The sequence below is a fragment of the Equus caballus genome, chromosome 24, assembly GCF_041296265.1.
Source record: "Equus caballus isolate H_3958 breed thoroughbred chromosome 24, TB-T2T, whole genome shotgun sequence".
NCBI classification, from domain to species: domain Eukaryota; kingdom Metazoa; phylum Chordata; class Mammalia; order Perissodactyla; family Equidae; genus Equus; species Equus caballus.
In genome coordinates this window covers 57885582-57911368 of record NC_091707.1, presented here as the reverse complement: position 1 = coordinate 57911368, position 25787 = coordinate 57885582, and the positions used below count along the sequence as shown (strand labels likewise).

At 44.5% G+C, this 25787-nt stretch overlaps 2 protein-coding genes across 5 annotated transcripts in view; one reads left to right on the top strand and one right to left on the bottom strand.

Moving 5' to 3' along the window:
- Positions 1-19640, bottom strand: part of COA8 (cytochrome c oxidase assembly factor 8) — a 34493-nt gene extending 14853 nt beyond the window's left edge. Inside the window, exons 1-3 of one of the 2 annotated variants that reach the window (XM_070249144.1) lie at positions 19469-19640; positions 3264-3461; positions 2482-2545 (exon numbers count right to left, since the gene is read on the bottom strand). In XM_070249144.1, coding sequence (XP_070105245.1) covers positions 2482-2545; positions 3264-3461; positions 19469-19591 — 385 coding nt within the window. In that variant the 5' untranslated portion in view covers positions 19592-19640. The remainder of the gene's footprint in view (positions 1-2481; positions 2546-3263; positions 3462-19468) is intronic. The other variant, NM_001433611.1, reaches the window with a different exon arrangement.
- A 14-nt stretch (positions 19641-19654) lies between these two features.
- BAG5 (BAG cochaperone 5) lies at positions 19655-25787 on the top strand. 3 transcript variants are annotated; one of them, XM_023628475.2, is made up of 2 exons: positions 19655-19994; positions 21446-25787. In XM_023628475.2, the coding sequence occupies exon 2, from the start codon at positions 21474-21476 to the stop codon at positions 22815-22817; it is 1344 nt and encodes a 447-aa protein (XP_023484243.1). In that variant the 5' UTR covers positions 19655-19994; positions 21446-21473; the 3' UTR covers positions 22818-25787. The 3 variants fall into 3 exon arrangements, with proteins under 3 accessions (XP_023484243.1, XP_023484242.1, XP_023484244.1); XM_023628474.2 differs by having other exon boundaries at positions 19984-20440; XM_023628476.2 differs by lacking the exon at positions 19655-19994 and adding an exon at positions 20019-20817.

Genomic DNA, 25787 nt, shown 5'->3' with positions numbered 1-25787 from the left:
TTTAATAACTAATTTTTTCACCCATTAGAATATATTTGTATTATAAGGGGCATGAATCTAAATTTGTTCTTTTGGGCCAAAAGTAAATAGTTTCCCCAATATCATTTAGTAAACAAGCCTTGTCTTCCCTCAGTTCTGTAGGACCCCTCTACTTGCGTTAGCCACCTCTGTATGAGATGTGTGTCCTGGCCCACTGAGGTGACAGCCTGTTACCAGCCCCCACTTCTGTCACTGCAGCCTGGTAGCTGTTTAAACAGCTGACAGAGTGGGCACCTCCCTTTTCGTATCCTGTCCTCATACCTGATTTAAGGCCAGCCTTTCCATTCTTGGTAATGTCAGCAACAGGAACTCTGTGATATTAGTAATAAGACTCAAAACCACCTCTCCCGTCTGTTACGACAGCGGTTGGTCTCCCAAGCACTTGCGCGGCAGGCAGCGAGCTGGCGCGACGGGACCCGGGCTGGCGTCCTCCCGGCAGGCGCAGCGTTGAGTGGTCCACACAGCCAGAGGCCTGGGCCCGGCACAGCTAGGATAGCACCGCGCAGTGGGCTGAGAGCCACTGTGGGAGGCGAGGCCAGGCGGATCCTTGGAACCCAACTTTCTAGGTCAGAACCTCAGCCCCTCCACTTACTCACTGTGTAATTTTGGTTAAATAATTTATTCCCAAGTTTTTTATCTGTAAAATGGTAAAAGCAACAGTACCTGCACTTCACTGGGTCATTGTGGGAAATAAAGCAGATAATACAGGCAAGGACTTAGCATTAGCACCCAGCATAGCATCAGGACCCGGAACTATGAGCTGTTCTTCTATGCTGACTGTTGGGAGGTAGCACCCTTTCCCCTTCGCTCCTGCCATCTGAGACCCCATCTTGACGGGGCCCGTGCAGCTGACAGCAAACAATGAGGGCCTGGCATCTGGGTTACTGCATCTTCCCCAGCCCTTTATTCTAAATATATCCAGGCCACGCTAAGGATGAGCAGGCGCTCTAGCCCAATGACAGACACGATTTTTAGGGTCAACAGCTTTGGATTTTCCATCAGAATAATGTCTTGATAGCAGACATCTTTTAACATACAGTATGAAATGTTATTCAGGCCTTATATCAACACCAAGAGAAAAGAAAGGTTATTTTAAGCACTAGACCTCCCATCCAAAAAGAAAGGACAGCACAGTAGGCAGAGGGAACTGAACACAGCCTGGCTCCCCCGGCCCATCAAGTGCAAGGGATGGGGGACAAGATGTGAAAGAGGTGAGCTAGGCATGGGCTGGGCAGCCTGCCATCCAGATGGAGGAGTGCAGCTGTCATTCGGTAGTCAAGGGGAGTCCAGGAACCTAAGCTGAATGGCAACTATCAGATTTGCAGTTTGAGTAGAACAGTCTGGCTAAACTACAAAGATCGGATATAAAGCAGGAGTTGACAGACTACAGCCTGCAGGACAAATCTGGCCCACCATCTGTTTCTGTAAATAAAGTTTTATTGGGACACATTCATGCCCATTTGTCTATGTATTATCCATGGCTGCTTTGACACTACAAGAGCAGAGTTAAATAGTTGCAACAGAGACCCACATGGCCCACAAAGACTAAACTATTTACTATCTAGTCCTTTACAGAAAAAGTTTGCGGCCCCCAAGCCCCCTGATTTAACGATTGGAAGCCAAGGAACCAATTAAGAAGTTAGGCAGAGAATTTAACAAGGGCCTGAACTAAAACAATGTTTAAAGGATAGGAAGTAGCAAAAGTGTTACTTTTAGTTAAAATGTTAAGAACATTTAGTAGTTAAAACATTAAGAAATGTTTAAGGGGCCAGCCTGGTGGCGCAGTGGTTAAATGCGCACGTTCTGCTTCTCAGCGGCCCGGGGTTCGCCAGTTGGGATCCCAGGTATGGACATGGCACCGCTTGCCAAAAGCCATGCTGTGGTAGGCATCCCATGTATAAAGTAGAACGGAAGATGGGCATGGATGTTAGCTCAGGGCGAGTCTTCCTCAGCAAAAAGAGGAGGATTGGCAGCAGTTAGTTCAGGGTTAATCTTCCTCAAAAAAAAAAAAAAAGAGAAATGTTTAAGAGGTAAACCTGGAGGAGAGATGAAAGGGTGAGGGAGAGAGGCTTCAAGGATAAATACTGCTCAGGTGAGCCAGTGAAAGCATGGACTGAGATCAGGAATCCAGACAAGGAGCTGGTATGAGAGAAAGAGAAGCTGGAGAAGCCATGGGACCTTGCGATATAACTCCAAAGGTCAGTGGGAGGTCATCAATCAGAATGACCTGAAATCACAAGAGAGCTGATCTCACTCAAACAGAGGAGGAGGACCAGCAAGAGGACAGCCGTACGTCCCACTGAGTATGCCCTCAGGGAGCCTGCCCAAACAGGTGTGACTTGCCTCCTGAACTTTCTCTACTTTGTTCAACATCCTTTCTTTTTTCTTCTCATGTAGTTACTTAAACAAAAACGTTAGCAGAAAAAGAACCAATGAACTAACCTGATTCAGCTCTCAGTCCCAGGCCTTTAGCTTTTAGTCTTGAGTGAATAAATTCTTCTTTTTCCTAAAAGAAGACAACTATCAGAACTCCTTTGCTCTGTCTTTCCATTTTTCCTTGGCTACGACACAGCTCGCAGTGTTCTGAAGTCTGGATGTGGATTTCCTGAGAAACGACCCATCTCAAAGCATGTTTTAAACCATCTGATTTTGGTTAAAAGTTTCATGCTTGAAATAGGATTTGAAAACGAGATGTTTAATAAACTTTGGGAGGGACTCTTTGTTTATAAATCCACAGAACAAGAAAAATGCACTCCGTTTGACTTAGCTTGCCCAAATGGGTAAACATATAAAGCTTAAATATTTTTCTTCTGGATTAGAATATTCATACTTCTTTCTCATGTAGCTCATTTATGAGTATGTTGTTAAGAATTCTGAATTCTCAGGAAGAATGGCAGCACATCACAGAAACCCCTATTTTTATAAACACACACACACACACTAAACATGCAGTCCTAGCTCTGGCTCTGCTACTCCTACCTCCCTGAAGTCTAAAGAGCTGTGATTCCATGAATGACTGACATTCTTACGTATAGTTACATATTGGTTTAAAAATTGCATCCATATAAATGTACTTGATAATGTATCCGTATGAGGAAAGAGAGGCAAGGGAGGGCAGGACTGAGACCACCAAATCACTGAAAGGCAAAGCAAATACTGAAGATTTAGCTCCCCCAAGTGGCCAACTGTATTATTTCTCATTCTGACCTGAAACCTAAACTTACCTTACGAAAAGTCAAATTCTGGTTTGCCCAGAACTGTTGGTTCCATTCTTGTGTTTCTTGTCTTAATTCTCTGAGCTTTTGTTCCAGTGGTGATTCATTTTCGGGGATGTAAAAGTGAACAGGTCGAAGGTTTGAACATTTATCTGGGGGTCCTATCCAATCATAGCAAGATTTTCTTGGAGGACAGAATCTTGAGACCTTTAACAAAAAGCATGGAGTTAACATACAACATAAAGAATCTCTGGTATTATAAAATGAACAGTCCAGATTTATTAAAGTCCTTCATTAACTTCCTCTTTCTTTAATTTTTAAATGATTTTTTTAAATTAAAAAAAAATTTTTTTTGAGGAAGATTAGCCCTCAGCTAACATCCGTGCCCACCTTCCTCTACTTTATATGTGGGATGTCTGCCACAGCATGGCTCGACAAGCAGCGTGTATGTCCGCACCTGGGATCTGAACTGGCGAACCCCAGGCCGCAGAAGCAGAATGTGTGCACTTAACCGCTGCGCCACCGGGCTGGCCGCCTAACTTTCTCTTTTTAAGATTATGTGCCAGGGAATATCCAAATTAAAAGAACTATAATGAATATTATTAACATTAACACTATACCGAACACGTTCAACAATGGTGCTGGAATAATGCAACATCCTAAGGCAAAAAAGAAGCTCAACCTGCACTTTGCACCATATACAAAAATTAACTCAAAATGGAGCAAAGACCTAAATATAGAATCTAAAACTATAAAACTTCTAAAACATGGTAGAAAATTTTACAACCTTAGATTAGGCAACAATTTCTTTGCTACAACAGCAACAGCACAATCCACAAAACAAAAATAGACGAACTGCGCTTCACCGAACTTAAAATCTTCTGCTCTCTTAAAGACACTATCTAAAACAATTAAAAACAAGCCACAGTCTGGGAGAAAATATATGCAAATCTGGAAAAGGAGCTGTTTCCAGACTAAAGATTTCTCAAAACTTAATAACAAGAAAACATCTAATTAAAAATGGGCAAAATATCTAAATTAAAGTTCTTCAAAGAAGACACATCGATGGAAAATAAGCACATAAAAACATGCTCAACAGCATTAGTCATTGGGGAAATGCAAATCATAATCACAATGATGGGCTGGCCCAGTGGCGCAGCAGTTAAGTGCGCACGCTCCACTTTGGTGGCCCGGGGTTCACCGGTTCGGATCCCGGGTGCAGACATGGCACCGCTTGGCAAGCCATGCTGTGGTAGGTGTCCCACATATAAGGTGGAGGAGGATGGGCACGGATGTTAGCTCAGAGCCAGTCTTCCTCAGCAAAAGGAGGAGGATTGCCAGCAGTTAGCTCAGGGCTAATCTTCCTAAAAAAACAACAACAAAAAGATCACAATGAGATACCACTACATACGTATTAATATGGCTAAAAAAACAAAACAAAAATATCTAACAATACCAGTACTGTCAAGGATATAAAACAATCGAGCTTTGGGGCCGGCCCAGTGGCACAGCAGTTAAGTGTGCACATTCCACTTCTCGGCGGCCCGGGGTTAGCCAGTTCGGATCCCGGGTGTGGACATGGCACCACTTGGCAAAAAGCCATGCTGTGGTAGGCGTCCCACATATAAAGCAGAGAAAGATGGGCATGGATGTTAGCTCAGGGCCAGTCTTCCTCAGCAAGAAGAGGACGATTGGCAGTAGTTAGCTCAGGGCTAATCTTTCTCAAAAAAATAAAATAAAATAAAACAATCGAGCTCTTATACATTGCTGGTGGGAACACAAAATGGCACAGCCACTTTGGAAAAAAGGTTGGCAGTCCACTATAAAATTAAACATACAGTTAATGTACCAGCAAACTCACTCCTAGTTTATTTATCCAAGAGAATGAATACAGATGTTCACATGTTCACACAAAAACCTGTATGTAACTATGTAAAGTGGTTTTATTTATAACTGCCAAAATCTAGAAACAGTCCAAATGTCTGTCCACTGGTGAATGAACAAAGTATGGTGCATCCATCCAATGAATACTAATCAACAAGAGAGGTCTACAGGCAATACGGATGAATCTCAAATGCATTATGCTTGGTGAAGAAGCCACACTCAAGAGGTGACATACTGAATTATCTATTTATATAATATTCTGGGAAAGACAAGTGTTGGGAGGCAGGAAGGGGTTGACTACAAAAGAATTTTCCAGGGTGATGAAAATGTTCTATATCTTGAATTGTGATATACACATACGTCAGGAGTGAATTTTACTGTAATTAAATTGGACTTCAATAAATTTGATATTAAAATAAAAAGATCAGCTGAGTAATCAAAAGACTAGCTTTCCATTTGTCTGTTAAAAGATCAATGTAACCAAAATTCATGGGGGGAAAATACTATTCAGTTTGGAAATCTCTTAGATCTTATCTATTTATTCATTTTTCTAAAAGATTTTATTTCTCATTTTTCTCCCCAAAGTCCCCCAGTACATAGTTGTGTATTTCTAGTTGTGGATCCTTCCAGCTGTGACATGTGGGACGCTGCCTCAGCATGGCTTGATGACCGGTGCCATGTCTGCACCCAAGATTTGAACTGGCAAAACCTTGGGCTGCCGAAGCAGAGTGTGTGAACTTAACCACTCAGCCACAGGGCCAGCCCCTAGACCTTATTTTTTAAAAAGCAAGCTCTGGAGCTGGCCCTGTGCACAGTGGTTAAGTTTGGCATGCCCAGGTTGATAGGTTCAGATCCTGGGCACAGACCTACACCACTCACCAGCCAGGCTGTGGCAGTGACTCACATACAAAATAGAGGAAGACTGGCACAGATGTTAGCACAGGGTGAATCTTCCTCAGCAAAAAAAAAAACAACAAAAAAAACAAGCTCTACAGAACTGACTTCCACCTCCAAGAACGACAGAGTGCTTCCCAGAACCAATCCCTCCATAAACAAGCAAAAATTACTCAGCAACAGAAAGGAGCCACTGATATAAGCAACATGCATGGATCTCAAAACAATATACATAGTGAAAGAGCCAGGCACCAAAGAGGACCTACCACGTGATTCCACTTGTGTGACATTCCAGAAAAAGTCATCAGATCAGTGGTTGCCTGGGGTGAGGGGTGGAGGGGACTGGAGCAATGTTCTACATCTTATTGGGGTGGTGACTGAAAGGTTTATACATTTGTCAAAACTCATCAAACATATACTTAAAATGGGTGTGTTTGTTTTACCGTATATAAATTACACCTCAATAAAGCCAACTAAAAGAATGGAAAACTTACATGGACCAAAACAATACTAGATTGAACAGAATTAACAAATGCTTTGCATATAGAAGGCACTGCATTCAGGACATTTCAGGACTTCACTATCACCACTACAAGCTGCAACATCGAAGGAACTGAAAACAGAGATGCAGGGTTTGCGAATTTTAAGGTAAAACAGCTCTTGTCTACTTGGCTGCTTACTGATGATTTAATTTGAAAAAATAGAATAATTAATAATTTTACAGATCCAATGTGGCTCACCAGGTGAAGCTGTGCGTTTTGCAGTGGCTCACCTGGCACCAGCAGCATGGCAAGAGAGGAGAGGCCCAGCAGAAGAGTTGATTTGCTCGGCTCCACATATAATCCTCAGCCTTCCTGTCCCCAGTGCAGGTCTGGCGGTCATTTAGGTCCCTGGACTCAAGCCTTGACAACGAAGCTAAAGACCAAGTGCAGACTGAGAAGGGAACCAAGTCACTGTTCAGGAGACACAGCTTGTTTGTTTTCCCTTTGATGGCCACCACTAATCACCACCAACAAAACCACGCATGCCAGGAACTTGGCAATAAGGAGACTGCTAAATGCAGAACCATCCATCAGCATTCCCATATTCTCCTTTGCTTGGATGCTATGATCTTCCTAAACCTTCTAAATTCCCAAGCATTCTAAAAATAGTAAGAATTTAGAACATGACAAGGATAGCAGCAGGGAGTGGGTTACAGAGCTCAGTGCGGCTACTTAGCACGACAGTTCGGAGACCACAGAGAACATTTTGGGAGGTTCCATCAGCTCTGAAATGACTCGTTTGAATTCAGCCGGTCAAGATAGGTTATAAAATATGTGGAACATCCACTCATGCAAAAAGCTTCTTCCCTACACCTGAGAACAGTTTCTGAGTTATAATATTACAGCTCTTCCTACAGGACAACACTGGCAGTTGGGATATATTGTTAAAAATCTGTGGTATGTTTAGCTCAGCATTAGAATGCTTATCATTTATTTATTTATTTTTTGAGGACGATTAGCCCTGAGCTAACATCTGCTGCCAATCCTCCTCTTTTTGCTGTGGAAGACTGGCTCTGAGCTAACCTCCATGCCCATCTTTCTCTACTCTATATGAGGGATGCCTGCCACAGCATGGCTTGATGAGCAGTGCATAGGTCCACACCTGGGATCTGAACTGGCAAACCCCAGGCCACAAAAGCAGAACGTGTGATCTTAACCACTGCACCACTGGGCCGACCCCTAGAATGATTACCATTTAGAAAATTATTTTGAGTCTAGAATAAGTAAATGAGCAAGAAAAGCTGAAAAGCACATATGATTTCCTCAGACATTCAAAATGTTTCTAGAAACGTATCTTTTAAAAAATTCAAATTGTTAAAGACTCTTAGATTAGGTAAAAGAAGTTATAGAATTTGAGTGAGAAAAAAAAAATTCTCAACCACTGAAAAGCAGCTGTATAGTAATGAGTTAAAGATTTGGTGACAATTATTATCATGAAGTGGAAAGCTCCTTAAAAGTCAACCAACATTTACAGAGCAATAGTGGAGCCTAAGATGCTGAAGGAGGCCCCGGGGGAATGTGAGGGGTCCCCCAGGCCTGCTCTGGGGGGATGTGAGTGCTCTGTTGGGGCAGAGGATGGCAGCCATTCTCTGCTGCAGTTGAGGGTGGATGAGAGGGTTTCAGAGACAGAGGAACACGGAGAAAGCATGAAGACAGTGGTGAGGCACCTGCTGGAGTCGCCCCTGGGCAGTGGTGTGCTGGCGAATGTTTAATACGGGTGGGGGATGTTTATGATTATAACTTTACTGATATAAGGATCCAGAGCACACTCTTTACAAACAATAATAAAATATGACATCTTTCCTTGTAAATTCCACATAGCCAATTCATTCCCACAAACTGCTTCAGTGAGATATAATTCACATACTATAAAATCAACCCCCTTAAAGTATACAATTCATGTTCACAGAGCTGTGAAGCCATTACCACTAATTCCAGAACATTTTTACCACCCCAAAAAGAAACCCTGTGCCCATTAGCAGTCTCTCCCTCCCCCAGTCCCTGGCAACCACCATTCTACTTTCTGTCTCTGTGGATTTGCTTATTCTGGACATTTCGGGTAAATGGAATCACACAATATATGTACTTTTGTGACTTGCTTCCTTCACTTAACACATTTTTAAGGTTTATTCTGCTACCCTTCAGTATTCTTTAGAGAGCTAAAACTTACACTATTCATTTAAGTGCCTAAAAATGTTTTAATTTTCCTAAAGATATTTAGGAGGAAATAGATGAAACTTAAGAGAACATCCAAAATTATCAACATAACAAAACAAGTTTACTTATGTTTCCTATAGTTAATGGCTTCTGGAAGCAAGCAAATATAAATTTGTGTGTATTAGAAAAATAGTAAGGAAAAATTTTTTTAAGAAAACATTTCTAAAACTCACTGTATGCAGTTTTTGCCATGAGAACTCTGTCCATTAGCCTCATTTTACGAGCAATGAATATGAGCAGGTTCTCCTGCTTCTGATACTTTCTTTTACGTTTTTATCATCTTCAGATTTCTGGAGGATGAAGCTTCTGGAATTGAAACTTTCTACCCGTTTCATGTTAGCTTATTTCATGATTGCTGTAAATATCTTTACACAGATGAATTTTTCTCACAGCTACAGAAGATGCAAGAGCCTATCGCTGATAAAAGTTAAAGGGGGTCGAAAATAATAAGTTTTCGGGGGGAGGGGGGAGGGCAAAAGGCGTGATTAGGCTCACATGTGAGGGGATGCACTATAATCAGTGTTCGAGTGGTGAACATGATGTAATGTACACAGGATTTGAAATATGATGTACATCTGAAAAAAAAATTTTTTTAAAAAGTTTAAAAAAAAACAAAACAACAAATTAAGGAAGTGTGGCCATTAGTTGATTTTTTTTAATCTGGGTAATCAGTACATGGTAGTTCACTGCTCTCTACTTTTGTTATGCTTCAAATATTCCGTAATAAATATTACTAAAAAAAGAAAAAGAAAGAAAATAATAAGTTTTCACATATCGAGGTATATGGGGAGCCATTCTGGTTTAGATGTGATTCTGCCTAAAACTCGTTTTTCCCAGAGCAGCCTGACTGACGGCCCACTGAACACGCACTGTACATCTGCTTCAAACATTTCCCCAAAGCGAAGAGTACGCTCTTTAAGGACAAGGACGAATGTCCTCCTTTCTCTGACACCAATACCAGGACTTCTTTGAAGATGAGCTTTTCTTCCCAGAGAATCAAGGTCAAGTTGACCTGCTTTGTAAGTGCTAAACTGCAGCAAAACATATTCTTGTGACTTTGGGAAAAAAAATTGTATTCTTGTCATGTTTGACGTATGCTCAGAACACCTTTGTTCTGAAACGGTATCTAACTATGCTGTAAACCAAGCTTCTCCACAGCGCCGTCCTCCCTGGGGAAGATAACACCTCAGGGCTAGCCCTCAGTATTGGCTCATCAACAAATATCACTCTTTCTTATCTATAGATAGATTACTTGCATTGACAAAGAAGGCAGACACTATCTTGCAAGAAAGCTTCTTCTCTGTAGCTGAAGGAATAAGTTTTGCAGAATTCTGGCCTGGGTTCTGCCCCAGCCCCAAGCAACACTTAACTCTGGTACCCTCATACAGACAGGAACCAGCCTAATGAGACAGGGCCATCTGAAAGGCCCCTGGCCTAACAAGATAAGGCTCTTAACCAATCTGCAAGCTAAGAGAATCGGACAGAGACCACCAAGATCCACAATCCGCAGTTTCGGGGACTTTCCCAGGCTTACGCATGTGCCCTAGGACCCAGGAGTTGTCTAAAGGCGACCCTAGCCCCATTAGCATACTAAAAATCACACCCAGGGGTGGAGAGCCAGCGTGCTAATGATGTAACAGCATGCTACATGACAGTGCAGGCACAAGCACAACCCCACCTCTCCATGCCATGACAAGGCCCTCCTCCCCAACCTTTGCCTGATGAAAGCCCCACAATCCCATTCCCTGTCAAGCCAGTCACCTGCCCCTTTCCTTTCTGCACCCACTCCCTTGTGCCTTCCCCGTGCACAAGCTAATAAACTGCTACTTTTCTACTTCTGTTTGCTGTCTCTCTTGATTTCTATCCTGGGGGACAACAAGAACCCAATGTGCCAGTAACAATACCAGGGCGTTTAAGGATTCAAACAGCTGCACCCGATTTCTTGCGATGGCTGCTGCTGCAATGGCTGCCGCTGCAATGGCTGCCCAGAGGTTTACAGTAGGGCAGCAGACAGCTCTACTTCTCTTCCCCGTAGGAGAGGAAAATAATTCCTCTACCCACTCTAGGTCCTTCTGGCTGGGCTACAAATTAAATTGATGTGAAAGAGAATAACAGGAGAAAATCAAACAAAGCTCTATAACATGTATACATGGGAGTCACTCAGGAAAACTGAGCAACTCGCCAAAGTGGCTGAGGTTGCCACCTTAAATACTATTTTTAGCTAAAAACAAAGGAGGGTGTTGGGGTTGGGGAGAGTCAGTTATGGTAGATTACCAGAAAAGCATAGTAAACAAGAGTAAGGTTACTATGCAGATTTAAGTCCTTGCCTTCTGCACTGATAAGAGTTTCTAGAGATAAGGTCATCCCCCTCTTCCTGGTACACAGAGGGAGAGAAGATGATATCTTTACAAATGGAGATTTCCCTTACAAATGTAAATGTCTCTTACAAAGCATACCTTCTACTTGGTTTTCAGAGCTTCTCCCCTGTCTACAGTTCCTTAAAAGTAACCAGCCCCAAATAATCCTCATGCCAAAGAGACACATCTTGGGGTGACCAATTCTGATCCCCCACACCTCCATTACAATTCTGTGATGAGCTGGTCTAAGAAGCTCCAACTGCCTCCAGACTGCGGTCCCCCCCACCGTTTACTCTGTCACCACACCCACCAATTCTCCAGACTGCAGCCAAAGCAATCTCTCCCAAACACCCAATCTAACCAATCGAACCTTAACAACCTTCAGTGAGGGGGCCGGCCCTGGGGCGGAGTGGTTAAGTTTGCGTGCTCTGCTGTGGCAGCCCAGGGTTTCACCAGTTCGGATCATGGGCGCGGACATAGCACTGCTCATCAAGCCATGCTGAGGCGGCGTCCCACATGCCACAACTAGAAGGACCCACCACTAAAAATACACAACTATGTACTTGGGGGGCTTTGTGAGAAAAAGGAAAAATAAAATCTTTAAAAAAAAAAAAACCAACAAAACAAAACAAAAATAAATAAATAAATAACAAACCTCCAGTGAGGGGCTGGCCCTGTGGCCGAGTGGTTAAATTCTTGCACTCCACTCCGACGGCCCAGGGGTTTGCCGGTTCAGGCCCTGGGTGCAGACATGGCACCGCTCATCAGGCCATGCTGAGGCAGCATCCCACATGCCACAACTAGAAGGACCCGCAACTAAAATACACAACTATGTACTGGGGGTACTTGGGGAGAAAAAGCAAAAACAAAAAAACCCTTCAGTGATTACTCATTACCCTCAGGATAAAGTCTAAAATCCTCACAGTAGGGGCCAGTCTGCGGGTGTAGTGGTTAAGTTCACGTGATCTGCTCTGGCGGCCCAGGGTTCAAGGGTTCAGATCCCAGGCACAGACCTACAGACCACTCATCAAGCCATGCTGTGGTGGTGTCCCACACACAAAATCCCACAAATTCCACACACAAAATGTGAAAGACTGCCACAGAAGTCAGCTCAGCAACAATCTTCCTTCAAGCAAAAAGAGGAAGATTGACAACAGATGTTAGCTCAGCGCCGATTTTCCTCACCAAAATGATAAAATAAAAAAATAAAATTCTCACTGTGGTCTGGCAGGCTGGCCCCGCTTGGCTGGATCACGCCTTCCTCCCTTCCTCCTCCACCCAGCAGAACTTCCTTTAATAACATGCCCTTCCTCAGGAACTCTGCTTATGTTCTCTCTGAATTCCTCTCTCACTTGCCCTTCACAGGCCTCAGGTTTAATGGCATGTCTCCAGGAGCTTCCTGAGCCTCCTGGTGAGGGTGAGGCCCTTCACAGCACTTGCTCACCTCTGTTTCTCCCACTGTGAGTCCACGAGAGCACGGACTGCATCTGTCTGTCCATTCTCTGGTGGTAACAAGCACTTGGAGGAATGTTCTTCCCAGTTCTTAAAAATCTTTCCTGTTTGGGGCCAGCCCCGTGGCCAAGTGGTTAAGTTCGCGCGCTCTGCTTCGAGGGCCCAGGGTTTTGCCTGTTTGGATCCTGGGCACAGACATGGCGCTGCTAGTCAGGCCATGCTGAGGTGGCATCCCACACACGACGAGAAGGACCTATAACTAGAATATACAACTATGTACTGGGGGGCTTTGGGGAAAAGGAAAAATAAAATCTTTAAAAAAAAAAAAAAACCCAAAACTTTCCGGTTCACTTTCTCTATGCTTACGCAAAAAAATCCCCTTCATCTTCAGAAAGCTTGATTTCTATGAATGATTTGGCAGAGAGACATTTAACCAGATAGAGCAATTATTCACGAAGTAGCATCAGAATGCTCAGGAGGTATACTGGGGCCAGAAGTCACGACCTCAAGAGTGTTCTTTACATAACTGCTAGTTCTTGATGATTATCTAGGTTTTCCCGTAAACTCTCAAACGCTGTATACTCAGAGACGCAGAACCACGCTGAGTGTTCTGGAGCATGACATACGCATGGTGGGAGAACAGGGAGGCATTGGTGCAGGGGGACAGGTCAGGGTTGCAGAGGAAGTGGGAAGCCAGGCTGACCAGCTGCTGGAGAGGGACGGGAGGGAGAGGGAGAGATACAGCTATCACCTCTGCGTGGCCACTGCTGCTGCAGGTCGCAGATGACACAGTTCACAACCCACCCTGGAATACTGCACCACGCTGACTAGTTCAGTATGACTATTTCATTCTGCATTCACTTCTTCTTGTAGATTCAAATATCTTTGTATTTGATCATGTTTACTTTTGTCTAGTACTTCTAAAGAGTGTCTCTCTCAGTGTCACTGGAAAACAAAGTTGGGTCATAAGAAGCACAGCCCAAGTGGAAAGTTCCAAATGAAGGGCCAGCAAGTCCACACAGAAGGGACTGAATTCATCCTTGCTGTGTGAAAGCCACAGGGCCCTGTGGGCAGAAAGACATTCTGATCTGCTACTTAAGACCTAAAACTCCCTACTCATCATTGGGGTCAAAATATACTCATTTGATGGTAGACTGACTTAAGAATCCTTTTTAGAAAGTAACAGCAGGATTGTAATATATAGATCTTTAACATTGTATCCAACATTCTAAGAACGATTACGATCACCACATTTTCCTTTTAATTTGGAAAAAGGTCTTTAAAAAAACCCTACTTTTCTTTTTTTTTTTTAAAGATTTTATTTTTTTCCTTTTTCTCCCCAAAGCCCCCGGTACATAGTTGTGTACTTTTTTCAGTTGTGGGTCCTTCTAGTTGCGGCACATGGGACGCCACCTCAGCATGGCTTGATGAGCGGTGTCATATCCATGCCCAGGATTCGAACTGGCAACACCCTGGGCAGCCGCAGCGGAGCACATGAACTCAACCACTTGGCCACGGGGCCAGCCCCCAAAACCCTACTTTTCTGCAAATACTTCTGGACTTCTCCCCTACAGCCTTTGCATCTTTCATAGTTAGGTATTCTTAGAAACTGAAGGTGATTCACACAAAGGGACCCAGTAAGTAGAGACAGAGCCAGAACCAGCCCGCGCCACCCCTGTGGACTTTCGTCGCAAGGTGGGGGCTCCTTCCCCTTCTCCAAGAAGACTAAGGAGGCTGCAGAACTGCCCTCAGAGATGTCAGCTCTGCCAGCAGCAAGGGGATGAAAGCGCAGGTTCCACCCTAACTGTGCATGTTTACCTGTTTCATCACCTTCCAGAACTGTACCCGGCCTTTTCTTCTCACAGGGCCCCTACCAGGAAATGTAAAAGGAGCCATCCCAACAATTATGGCTTTTTCAAGCTACCCACACATAACAAAACAAGCTCAGAGAGGCGCCAGGGTGCTCAGTTACTTTTCCAGATTTATCTCTTAGTTATTGCTTATAACAACAGCTTTACAGGTGAACTTTGTGAACCAACTCTTTCAATCATCCTCAGTTTTCCATCATAATTTGAGAGATTTCCTCTTCAATTGTGGCAGTAGTTCCTCTGCTCTCCCCTATAAACACAGATTCTTTGTTTACCCAAGAACTGCTATTTAAAAGAGAGGCCGAGAAGGGACTTGGAGGAGGAAAAAGCCCTTTTGTAAAAGGAAAAATCCCTGAGGTCGGAATAATTACCGTAATTTAGGGTCTTAAGCCCGGAGTGGCAGGGATGCGCGGGGCAGTACAGGGGGGAAGGCAGGCGAGAACCTAACAGTTCTGCAAGAAAGCAGCCTGACACTTCTTCCTTCTTCACAGGGGGAGGACCGTGCATTTTCTTACTTGTCAGACTGAGTTTTCATCACTGTGTCGGGGGAGCTGATCTTCCAGTTTTTTCTCTCTAACTGTAAACTGCGAGGCTGGGCAGCCCCACACCAGGCTTCTCCCTGTCCCGCTCTGCAAGCCCAGCCTGGCTCTCCAGCCCTTCTGCTTTACAGCAGGCTCCTGAGCTCTCCCAGCACACTCCCACCCTGGGGCTTCTCCTTCCAGCAGTCAGGATTTGAAGCTGGAGACCTTTCCCTAGCGCCCTCCTTCCTGGAAGTGCCCACATGCTACACAAAGCTTCTGAGTTAAGGCTTCACTGCCAACCACTGGGGAAACAAACAGGCGATGATGAAGGGAACCTGCGGGTGTTTCATGATCTACAGTCCCAACTCTTCTGAGACGGGAACTGAAAACCTTTACCTCCTAGACGGGTGGCGTTCCTAGCCTCCCATTCTAGACGGATGCTAGATAAATCAGCACATCAAATTCAGCTGTACAGAAAATGACCGGTACATCAGGACCACACTGGGTTTATACCAGGAGTTCAAGGTTGGTTTAACATCAGAAAATCAATCAATTCTGATGGGAGAACACACCACCAATGAAGTAGTCTTCTCTAAAAACAAAAAAGTAAAATCTGAATGTGGTCAAGGTTCTAGACTGCAGCTGTCAATTTACAGGAAACACACAGGTCAGAGGAACATGTTAAATTACACCATGGGAATGCAATCAGCAAAATCCAGATTATGGGAAATTCTAAGGGACACATCCTTCCCCCAAGCCCAACAAATAACTGCTTTAAAAAACAGAAGATGGAGTCAAAATCTATGGATTAACAGAGAACTAACAGAATATCAATCAATCGCAATGTGTAGACCTTATTTGGATCCCGACGCAAGCAAATTGTAAAAGAAAACATTTATGCCATTTCTAAGACAATCAAAGAAATTTGAACACTGGACCTTTGCTGGTATTAAGGAACTGTTATAATATTTGTAAGCATAACCTTGGTATTATGTTTATATATATATATTTTTTTTAAAGTCCCTATCTTTTAAAGATACATAATGAGATATTTACAAATGAAATACAATGTCTGATATTTGCCACAGGATTATGTGGGAAGAGGGAGTGGATGGGGGTAAAGCTGAAATAAAGAGCCATGAGTGGATAACGGTAGAAGTATGGTATTGGATGCATAGTGTAGGGGAGGAAGACATTTCCTCTTCCCAAATGTGGTTTCGTCTGGCAGGAGAACAAATTAAATTCACATGAGACAGAACAGCAAGAGAAAATTAAACAAAGCTTTATGAGGAACCATGGCCCGGGGCCTTTCTTCCCAAAGGAAGAAAGGGCACCGAAGAAGTGGGGTGCACATAGTGGTTATACACCCCCAAACAGGGTGTTTCACATGTGATTGAAATGTCCCTCCCACAATAGTCACAAGATTGCCCTGTCAGCACAGCGCTTGATGGACACAGCAGGCAGTGGGTCTGCTATCTGGGTGGGTGTAGCAGGAGGCAAGTCTATCATCTGGAGCTGGGCAGTCACAGGCGAGCGCAGCAATCAGTTCCTAGCCTAAGGAAAGATGCTTAATCCTTAAAGAAATGCCAAAGTTGGGAGGGGGAGGGAAGTCAGTTACAGGAGGTTACCAGAGAAGCACAATAAAATGCAGATTTAAGTCCTTGCCTTTGGTATTGATGAAGAGTTTCTAGAGAGAAGGTGATCTCCTTTCTTCTTCCTGGTACAGAGAGGGAGGCACCTTTACAGATAGAGATTTACCTTACAAATGTAAACGTCCTAACAAAGAGCAAGTTCCATTCCTCAGAGCCTCCTTCCCTGTCCCAGTTTATCAAAAGCAATCAGCCTCAAATAACCCTGATGCCAAAGAGACATATCTTGGGGTGGCCAATTTCAGGTCCCCACAATAGCAATTCTTTATATTCCTCTATCCCTGTACATGTTTTAAATTTCCCATAAGTAACAAAAAAATAAAATCAATGTAATTCTCATTTCACTAGATGAAGAAAAACCATTTGGAAATGTTAGAACACTGGACTAAGAGTGGAAAGACCTCGGTTTTAGTCCCGACCCTGTTGTGTAATACCAAGCAAGTCACTTTACTTCTCTGGGTCCCAATTTCCTCATCTTTATGATAATGGAGTTAAACCACATGGTTTTTAAGGCCCTCCTACCCCAGCTTTAATTTTTTTCCCAACTATTTATGGAAAGCCTTTTCAATACTAGAAATATCCATATTAACTTTACAATGCTATGACTAGACCTCTCACCAGTTTCTCATTTATCTTGAATTTCAACTTCCTCCTTCTGATGTTTATCCTGGATCTACACTTGGGGGTTTGCAGACCATTCTCCTTAATGAAAATGTAAGCAAAAGATGACACCAGTAGTTCCATTATTTGTTATTTGTAAACATTACCTCTCCATGCTGAGGGCCTGTTTCTTTGTTCTTTTTGATCCAAAAATTAATAGAACACTTTCAATTTATTATCCTCTGGATATAGGAACCACAGCATACATATAACTTATGTGCAAGCATTACAACCTTGAGGAAATTATTCAATCTTACTGTGCCTGTGTTTCCTCATCTATAAAACGGGCATGATAAAAGCCTCTACTTCACAGAATTGTGAGGATTAAATAAGTGAAAATCGGGCCAGCCCCGTGGCTGAGTGGTTAAGTTCACACGCTCCACTTCAGCAGCCCAGGGTTTCGGTGGTTCGGATCTTGGGTGCGGACATGGCACCGCTCATCAGGCCATGCTGAGGTGGTATCCCACATAGCACAACCAGAGGGACCTACAACTAGAATATACAACTATGTACTGCGGGGCTTTGGGGAGAAGAATTAAAAAAAAAAAGATTGTCAACAGTTGTTAGCTCAGGTGCCAATCTTTCAAAAAAAAAAAAAAGAAGAAGACGATGACCTAATATTTAAAACCAAAAGACAACAATCTCTCTGTGTTGCAGGAATTTAATTACCTGGAGAACCAGCCCTGCACTCAGGAAGCATACAAAGTTGGGACCAAACCCAGGAAACGCAAACTGCCCTGAGGCAAGAACTGTTCTTCTTTTATGTTCCATCCGATACCTTGCATCACGGGGCACACATGCTAAAAACAACACGGGTCGTGACGCTAGAATCGGGCAAGGCCTGACTCATGGACCAGCTGCTCTTCTTTTCAGCCTCATCACTCTTATCACCTTCACAGGTTTAGGCAGCTCAACAGATGCACAGCACCAGCTTCCTTGTCACTTGGGCCACAAAAGGCAGAGAGATCTCATCTTGAGGATCAGACCCACGGTAAGACTTATTTCAACAAAAGGCTGTAAGACAATAGAGAAAGCCTTGTTTGGGTGCTGTTCTTTTTTTCGAGCACTAATTCACAAAATAAACTACAGTAGGTCCTTACCCTGGAGACGACTGTTGTTGGCTGACGTTCAGCATGCCCTCCCAGAGCATCTTCGGGTACTTGTTGAGTATCTTTCTGCCCAAAGACTAAGATGCTGAGTGGATTTCTATGTTCTAGGAATGGAAGTCAGGACTGCAGCCACTGTAACAGGGAACTGAGCCAGAGGCCTGCAGTATGAGTGACCACTTGACCTGGTAACTCCTTGTCTAAACTGTAAACTAGGTAGAACTTCAAAGCTGCATTTATAAAAGCCTACTAACAGCAAAAGACCAAAATAAATGAAAATTTACAGGCAGGCACATTTTGCAATTCTTAATTGGCTCTTTTTTTATCCTTAATTATTGTTTAAACCAGACTTTCCAGCCTCCCTTGTTAGCCTGTTGACAAACTGAAGTGTTAGTATTGTATGCTTTGTTTAAATATTTTATCTGCAGCCCATTCCACAGTGTTAGTCAACGTTTTCATCTGACAGTTGGAATCAAGGCCGAGGACTTCCTTAAACAAAACATCCTTCCCCAAAGAAGTGCAATTTATAAAAACTGCTTGCCATTCTTTGCTGCTACAGACATTAATCTTTGTGGATCTTTAGCCAGTAACATGCATATATGCACAGTTTCCAAACAAGAAAAACTATTCAACGTGAAGTCCTACAAAATACGATGATAAAGTTAGACATCGCTTGAAAAAAAAGCACTAATAACCTTAACGAAACCAAAACACGAACAAAATATAAATACACGCCGTGCACATCAAGAGCTCTTTAAATATAACAAGTACCCTCGAGAAGAAATAAGGTACGTACAAACTTGCCAGCTGACTGCTCTATTAGCAAAAGTTCCGTCAACAGCACCCTCAGTTCCATCAGACCAAGGGAGCTGATACAGGAAACTCGGGGGCTCCGGGGCCTGCCCAGGTCAGCTCGGGGACCCTGCTCGAGGGGAGCTCAGCTGACGCCGCAGCTGGGCACACAGGTGTGCGGGACCCACAGGTGTCCCTCAGGGGCGCGGCCCGGCTCTGTCGCCCCTTGCAGTCACCCCTCCCGGCCCAAGCTCTCCGGGAACCCCGCTTACCCGGCTCGGTGCCGCATCCCTGCGCGGAGCGCCGCACTCGGGGGCGAGGTGAGAGCCGGGACCAGTAAAGGCGCGGCAGAGAGGAGAGACAACCGTCCGCCTTCCGGACCTCAAGGACGCCATGGCCGGCGCCCCCCACCTCCCGCGGCGCACGGCAGAATCGCGACGGCGCTAGGGGCTGCCTTACGGCACGGTCGCAAAGCCAGCGGGAGGGGAACGGCGGGGCCGACCGTGCGCTTTCCCTGCGTGTGACGGGCTGCGGGGGCGGGGCGGGGGGGGGGGGAGGTGGGTGGCTCGGACGGGGTCCCGGCGGCCGAGTCCTTGGCCGCAGCCATTCCAGGCTGCCGCGCAAGGCGGCTAGCGGCGGGCTCGGCACGGGTCGAGGTGCGACGCGGCCGCCGGGGGACGCTTTCCCAGGGCGGAGGCTGTTTGGCCCGTGGGCGGGGTTGCCGGGCCAGGGCGACAGCGGGAGCTGCCGTGTCTCAGGGCGTCGGCGGCGGAGCTCGCGATGGCGCGGGCGGCACAGGTGAGCGTGGCGGAGCGGCTGCGCGGGCCCCTGCCCTCCACGGCGGCGGGCGGCCTTCCCTTGGCGCGGGCTCCCGCGGACGACCCCCGCCCCGGCGCTCCACCCGGCTCTGGCCGGGCGGCACTCGGCGCCGCCCCCACCCCTGGGTCCGATGCGTGCCCGGGCCGGCCGCCCCCTCCCCACGCGGGCCATTGTGAGGTCAGGCCGGCGGGCGCGTCGTGGGGCCCGGGCGAGACGCCCGGAGCGGCCGCAGCGGCCAGTAGCTGCCGCCGCCACCGCCACCGCCGGCCCCTTCACCGGCTGCCCCGTTCAGATCTAGCCGGGAGGGGTGGGAGGGATGCTGCTTGGGGCCCAGCTCCGGTGCCGCACCCCGTAAAGGGCTGATCTTCCACCTCGCCACCTCACCTACGGGAAGCCAAGACCAAACCAGCTGAGACCTCTTCTGGGTAAAGTGCTGGGAGGGAAGGACGAGGAGGAGAGGAGAAAGGGAGGCAGCTGTCCTTCGTGGGCCCCCAGGGGCGCATTCTTGGCTTGAACACCCACAAGGGATTGGTTTCAATTGATTATCCACGCACCTCCAGTGAGCTGTTTGATAGAAACCCAAAAGCAGGGAAAAAATGCGTTAAGCCTTTCTGGATTCTTAATGGGAGGCTAGTTAGTGAATTATTCATAGTTGTCACATTTTTGTGGGATGTATTGTGGGGGAAGGGGAGCGTGATAAGCCTGAGGCAGTCGGCCTCTAAAGCCCCAAGATGGTGCCTTTAACATAATCCCAGTCGGCCCTCCTGTGGGATTTTATACCTGTGCCGGGAAGATTTGTGAGGTGAGAAACAGGGTGGCTTTGCAGAAGTGCATAAAGGGACGGAGAGGAATGTAGAAGCGGGGACTTGTCGGGGGTGTTTGGGAACCACTGGTATTTGTTTGGCTTAGAGTTACTTGTTCTGTAAACTAGGTATGGCTCCGTGGCCAGGTGGGGTGCTTAGATGGTGCCCTAACCTTTGGAAGGTTAGAAGCGCTACTGTTTCACATTCCACCAAGGTTCCCTGCTGGCGCCAAAAAAACAACGTTCAGTGTTAAGACCTAAGATAGTTGTGCTTTTTCCAAGCTGATAGTTCAACTCCATGCTGTACTTATGAAGACACATGCTGCTGTCTTGTACAATGAAAGAAACTTGAAATCCACAGCCCCAGAGCACCAGGTCCTTCCTGTTGGGCCCTGCAGTAACCCCTGCCTGTTCTTAATGGCTGCTGTGTTTATGTTGTTTTCAGGAGAGGGAGTCAATTAGTCATTCTTCTTACTGTGCTCGAGTATGACTGTCATTTGGATTACAATAATAATAATCACTTTTTCTTAAGAATCGTTTTAAGATGAGAATTTTAGAATGAATGAATATACAATTAGTGTTCTGCAGAAACTTTGTGATGTAATAAGTTATTCTTGTCATCTTTTAGTGCTTGTGAAACTGAACACAAGAAAAGTATGGATATGGGAAACCAACATCCTTCTATTAGTAGGCTTCAGGAAATCCAAAAGGAAGTGAAAAGTATAGAACAGCAAGTAATTGGCTTCAGTGGTCTATCAGATGACAAGAATTACAAGAAACTGGAGAGGATTCTAACAAAACAGCTTTTTGAAATAGACTCTGTAGATACAGAAGGAAAAGGAGATATTCAGCAAGCCAGGAAGAGGGCGGCACAAGAGACAGAGCGTCTTCTCAAAGAGCTGGAGCAGAATGCAAACCACCCACACCGGATTGAAATACAGAACATTTTTAAGGAAGCCCAGTCCCTGGTGGAAGAGAAGATTGTGCCATTTTATAATGGAGGCAACCGCGTAACAGATGAATTTGAAGAAGGCATCCAAGATATCATTCTGAGGCTGACACACGTTAAAACTGGAGGGAAGATCTCCTTGCGGAAAGCGAGGTATCACACTTTAACCAAAGTCTGTGCAGTGCAAGAGATTATCGAAGACTGCATGAAGAAGCAGCCTTCCCTGCCGCTTTCGGAGGACGCGCATCCTTCAGTCGCCAAAATTAACTCTGTGATGTGTGAGGTGAACAAGGCCAGAGGCACTCTGATTGCGCTGCTGATGGGAGTGAACAATAACGAGACTTGCAGGCACTTGTCTTGTGTGCTCTCGGGGCTGATTGCTGACCTGGATGCTTTAGATGTGTGCGGGCGCACAGAAATCAGAAATTACCGCAGGGAGGTAGTAGAAGATATCAACCAATTACTGAAATACCTGGATTTAGAAGAGGAAGCAGGTACTACTCACGCATTCGACCTGAGACAGAATCATTCCATTTTAAAAATAGAAAAGGTCCTCAAGAGAATGAGGGAAATTAAGAATGAGCTGCTTCAAGCACAGAATCCTTCTGAACTGTACCTGAGCTCCAAAACAGAACTGCAGGGCTTGATTGGAGAGTTGGATGAAGTAACTCTGGAAAAAAACCCCTGCATCCGGGAAGCCAGGAGAAGAGCCGTGATTGAAGTGCAAACCCTGATCACCTACATTGACTTGAAGGAGGCCCTTGAGAAGAGAAAGCTACTTGTTTGTGAGGAGCACCCGTCACACAAAGCCGTCTGGCACATCCTTGGGAACTTGTCAGAGATCCAGGGGGAAGTTCTGTCGTTTGATGGAAATCGAACTGATAAGAACTACATCCGGCTGGAAGAGCTGCTCACCAAGCAGCTGCTGGCCCTGGATGCTGTGGATCCGCAAGGGGAAGAGAAGTGTAAGGCTGCCAGGAAGCAGGCAGTGAAGCTTGCCCAGAATATTCTCAGCTATCTTGACTTGAAGTCCGATGAGTGGGAGTACTAACAGCAGAGGTCTTCCAGCTGATATTTCCTGTTTTGCACTTTATATATACTTCTATGTATTTACAGAGAGCTTTCAGTTCGTTGGGCCTAAATGAGATTTATACATGCATATTTCAATCTCAGTATTTATGATTCAAGCAAATTATATTCAGTATCTCAGCTGCTTTTGATGTCGCAAAACAAATATCATTACAGCACATTAACTTTTCCATTTGGATCATTATCTGTATGTTGTGGTGTGGTTTCTTTAATCAGAAAGTAGAATAGCGAAAGCTTTTGTAATGTTTAAATGGGTTGTGCAAGCATTAAAATACAGATATTTCAGAATCTAGGCATAGACATAACCTTACATAATACTAGAACAATTATGAGAAAGGAGAAAATTTTTGTTTCAATAGAAGAAAGGTCCAAGCACAAAAGTAGTACAATGATATATTTTATTATGCTAAATAAAGCAGAAGGATTTTTTTCATTTATAAAGACTGATTAGTCCCACCCAGTTTCATAGGGTGGGATTTTTTGTTTGTTCCGATGGTCTGTTCTTTCATAAACATTTTTTGTTTGAAAAACAATGTCTGTATTTTCCCCCATACTCTTCGTTTAGAGGGGAGAATCATTTTTGTGTGCAACATAAAATTATGAAAATTAATAGCAAAAAAGCCTTTAAGACTGCATTGGAGAAGGAATAAAACAGCAGCTAACACCTTCAAGTTTTTGTTTGTAAAATCTGAACTTATCATTTTCCGTAGTAATTTATAAGGATGGAAACATTTAAATGAAGTTACTGGACTTTAAAAAAAGAGGGAAGCACTCATACCTATAGTAGGATAATGAGAACTGGAGATTAGTACCACTGTCAGCTTGTACTAAAATTAAGCAAAAGTGTCTGAATGTAGCATGTAATGGGCTGCTTCTGTGGTTTCAGGCTGCGTAACAGACAGACTTGTTAAACCTACCCAATGCCGTTGTACAATGTCTGAGAGCAGGAACTGTCTGGAGCCCTGCAGGACCAGGCCTTTATATCTTGTCAGAGAAGTTATCATCAGCTACTAGCATCTTAAATATCGCACTCCTGGGGACAAAGTAGCGAAAGCTGCTTTGGTTGCCTGCTCCTTAGCTCATGTTGTTGGCATGTGGATGTTTCTCTAGTGCCTAAAAGAGCCAGTGAAGTCTATCAGTGCATGAAGTGTTTCTTTCTTCTGCTAAAGGGTATACATATTTCTGTAAATACTTTCTGAGGGTCCACTTTCTCGGTTGCCCTGTTACTGTGAACAAAGGAATTCCCCAGAGTTCTGAAGTGCCTTGACAACATGTTAGTCCCAGTGTTATAACTAGCAGACTCCTTTCTGTAGTCACCTTTCACAAAAATAATCATATTAGAATACATCTTTTGAACTCTATAGTAATCTGTTATTCTCTTTCTGAGGTAGTAATTTGGCAACTTTGTATGGGGAAATTATTCCTTTAAACAGCTAAAGATGTGATAAAGGAATAGCCCTAAATACCTAAAAGATAATAAGCCCCCAACAGATTTTCACTTTGTTTCACTATTGCCCCCAAATTAAAAGCCCTTGACATGTCTTTCCTACTAGAATGTTCTAGAATCATTGGATAGTGGGGTCAAAGGGCAGTTGGGGTCTTTGGGCAGTGCCCCTCCCATCTGCAAGGTCATTTCCTGGCAGCTGTGGGCTCTCCCAGCGCAGGTCATGGGTAGCTCAAGCTCATTTTGGCCAAAGTCGTTTTAGGATTGCTATTCTTTGTCAGATTTTAGGGTGCTCTTAACATCTTGAAGACTAACTTCGAGCACTGTCCCAGTTGTACCACTGGGAAATCGAGGCCGTCCTCCGGTTCACTTCAGACACACCCCACACCAGGCTCTTTCAGATTTGAAAGTTCAGTGTCAGCATTTCCTTTAAACATAGCCGTTGTTCCTTGAAGGCAGATGGATATTCCCCTATTGTTCTTGCGAGCGGTTTCCTGTGGCTTTGGTGGAGGAGGCTCAGACTGCTAAGCCGCGAGCGTGAGCGCTGCGTGCGATGGAGGATACTGAACTCTTCACCGTCATTGGATTTCTCACGCGCTGGTTTCGGTCATCGAAATCGTCAGATGACCCTGAGTGACTGTTAAGGCATGGCGTTTCCTGTTTTCAGCTCTTCTAGTTCTTGTACCTGATTATTCTGCTCCCGTAATGAGCCCTAGTGACACCAGACTTAGCTTTTCTTGTCCCTCGTTGGAGCTGTCTGTGTTAATATGGGCTGCCTGCCGCATGTAGTTTGTAAATTGGGCTCGTCGCATTGTATTGTATTTTTATGATCTTACCTGAAGAGAATCTGTAATGGAAGTAAAACCTACCCCCTAAAAATGTTTGGCCTTGGGTCTGCATTAAACGGTATAGTCCATGTTCATGCGCAAAATAGCTGGGAATGCTTGCTTTCTTCACCTGACATGCAGTCAGCTTCACTGTCAGATCTTTCTTTATCCAGATTAAAGTCAGTCCAGCTATAATGAAGTCGTTATGAAAATAAATGTGATGAATATATCTACGAAGTACAGTTTAATGCTTTATTTTGCTAAAATGCCTTGGTATAATATATTTGATATCATTTAGTATGTTCAAGAAGTTTAACGAGTTTTTCTCATTTGTCTTACTTTGCCACTTTTTTTCTGGTTTTTGAGAATCTAAGCTTATCCTGTATATACAGGGTTTTTTTAAGCAAAGCTTTTCAGCTTTTAACTCATCTGGTATTCTTAAGAATAATTGGAGAAATATTTGCCCTTGGTTTGATGTATATAATACAGATGTGGTGCTCCGTTGTGCTGGTTCCCGTGCCCTCTCTGTTAACTGTATGACTATAGTAATAGTATGTCTTAAATAATTCAGTATTCTTTTGAGATATATATATTAGTATACCCTTAATTATTAATGAAATAAAAAAAAGTCTCTTAGCTTATCTGTGCCATGGAGAAAGGA

Excerpts from the sequence above, each read along its gene's own strand:
- BAG5 (XM_023628475.2), top strand. The coding sequence starts at position 21,474 with ATGGATATGGGAAACCAACATCCTTCTATTAGTAGGCTTCAGGAAATC.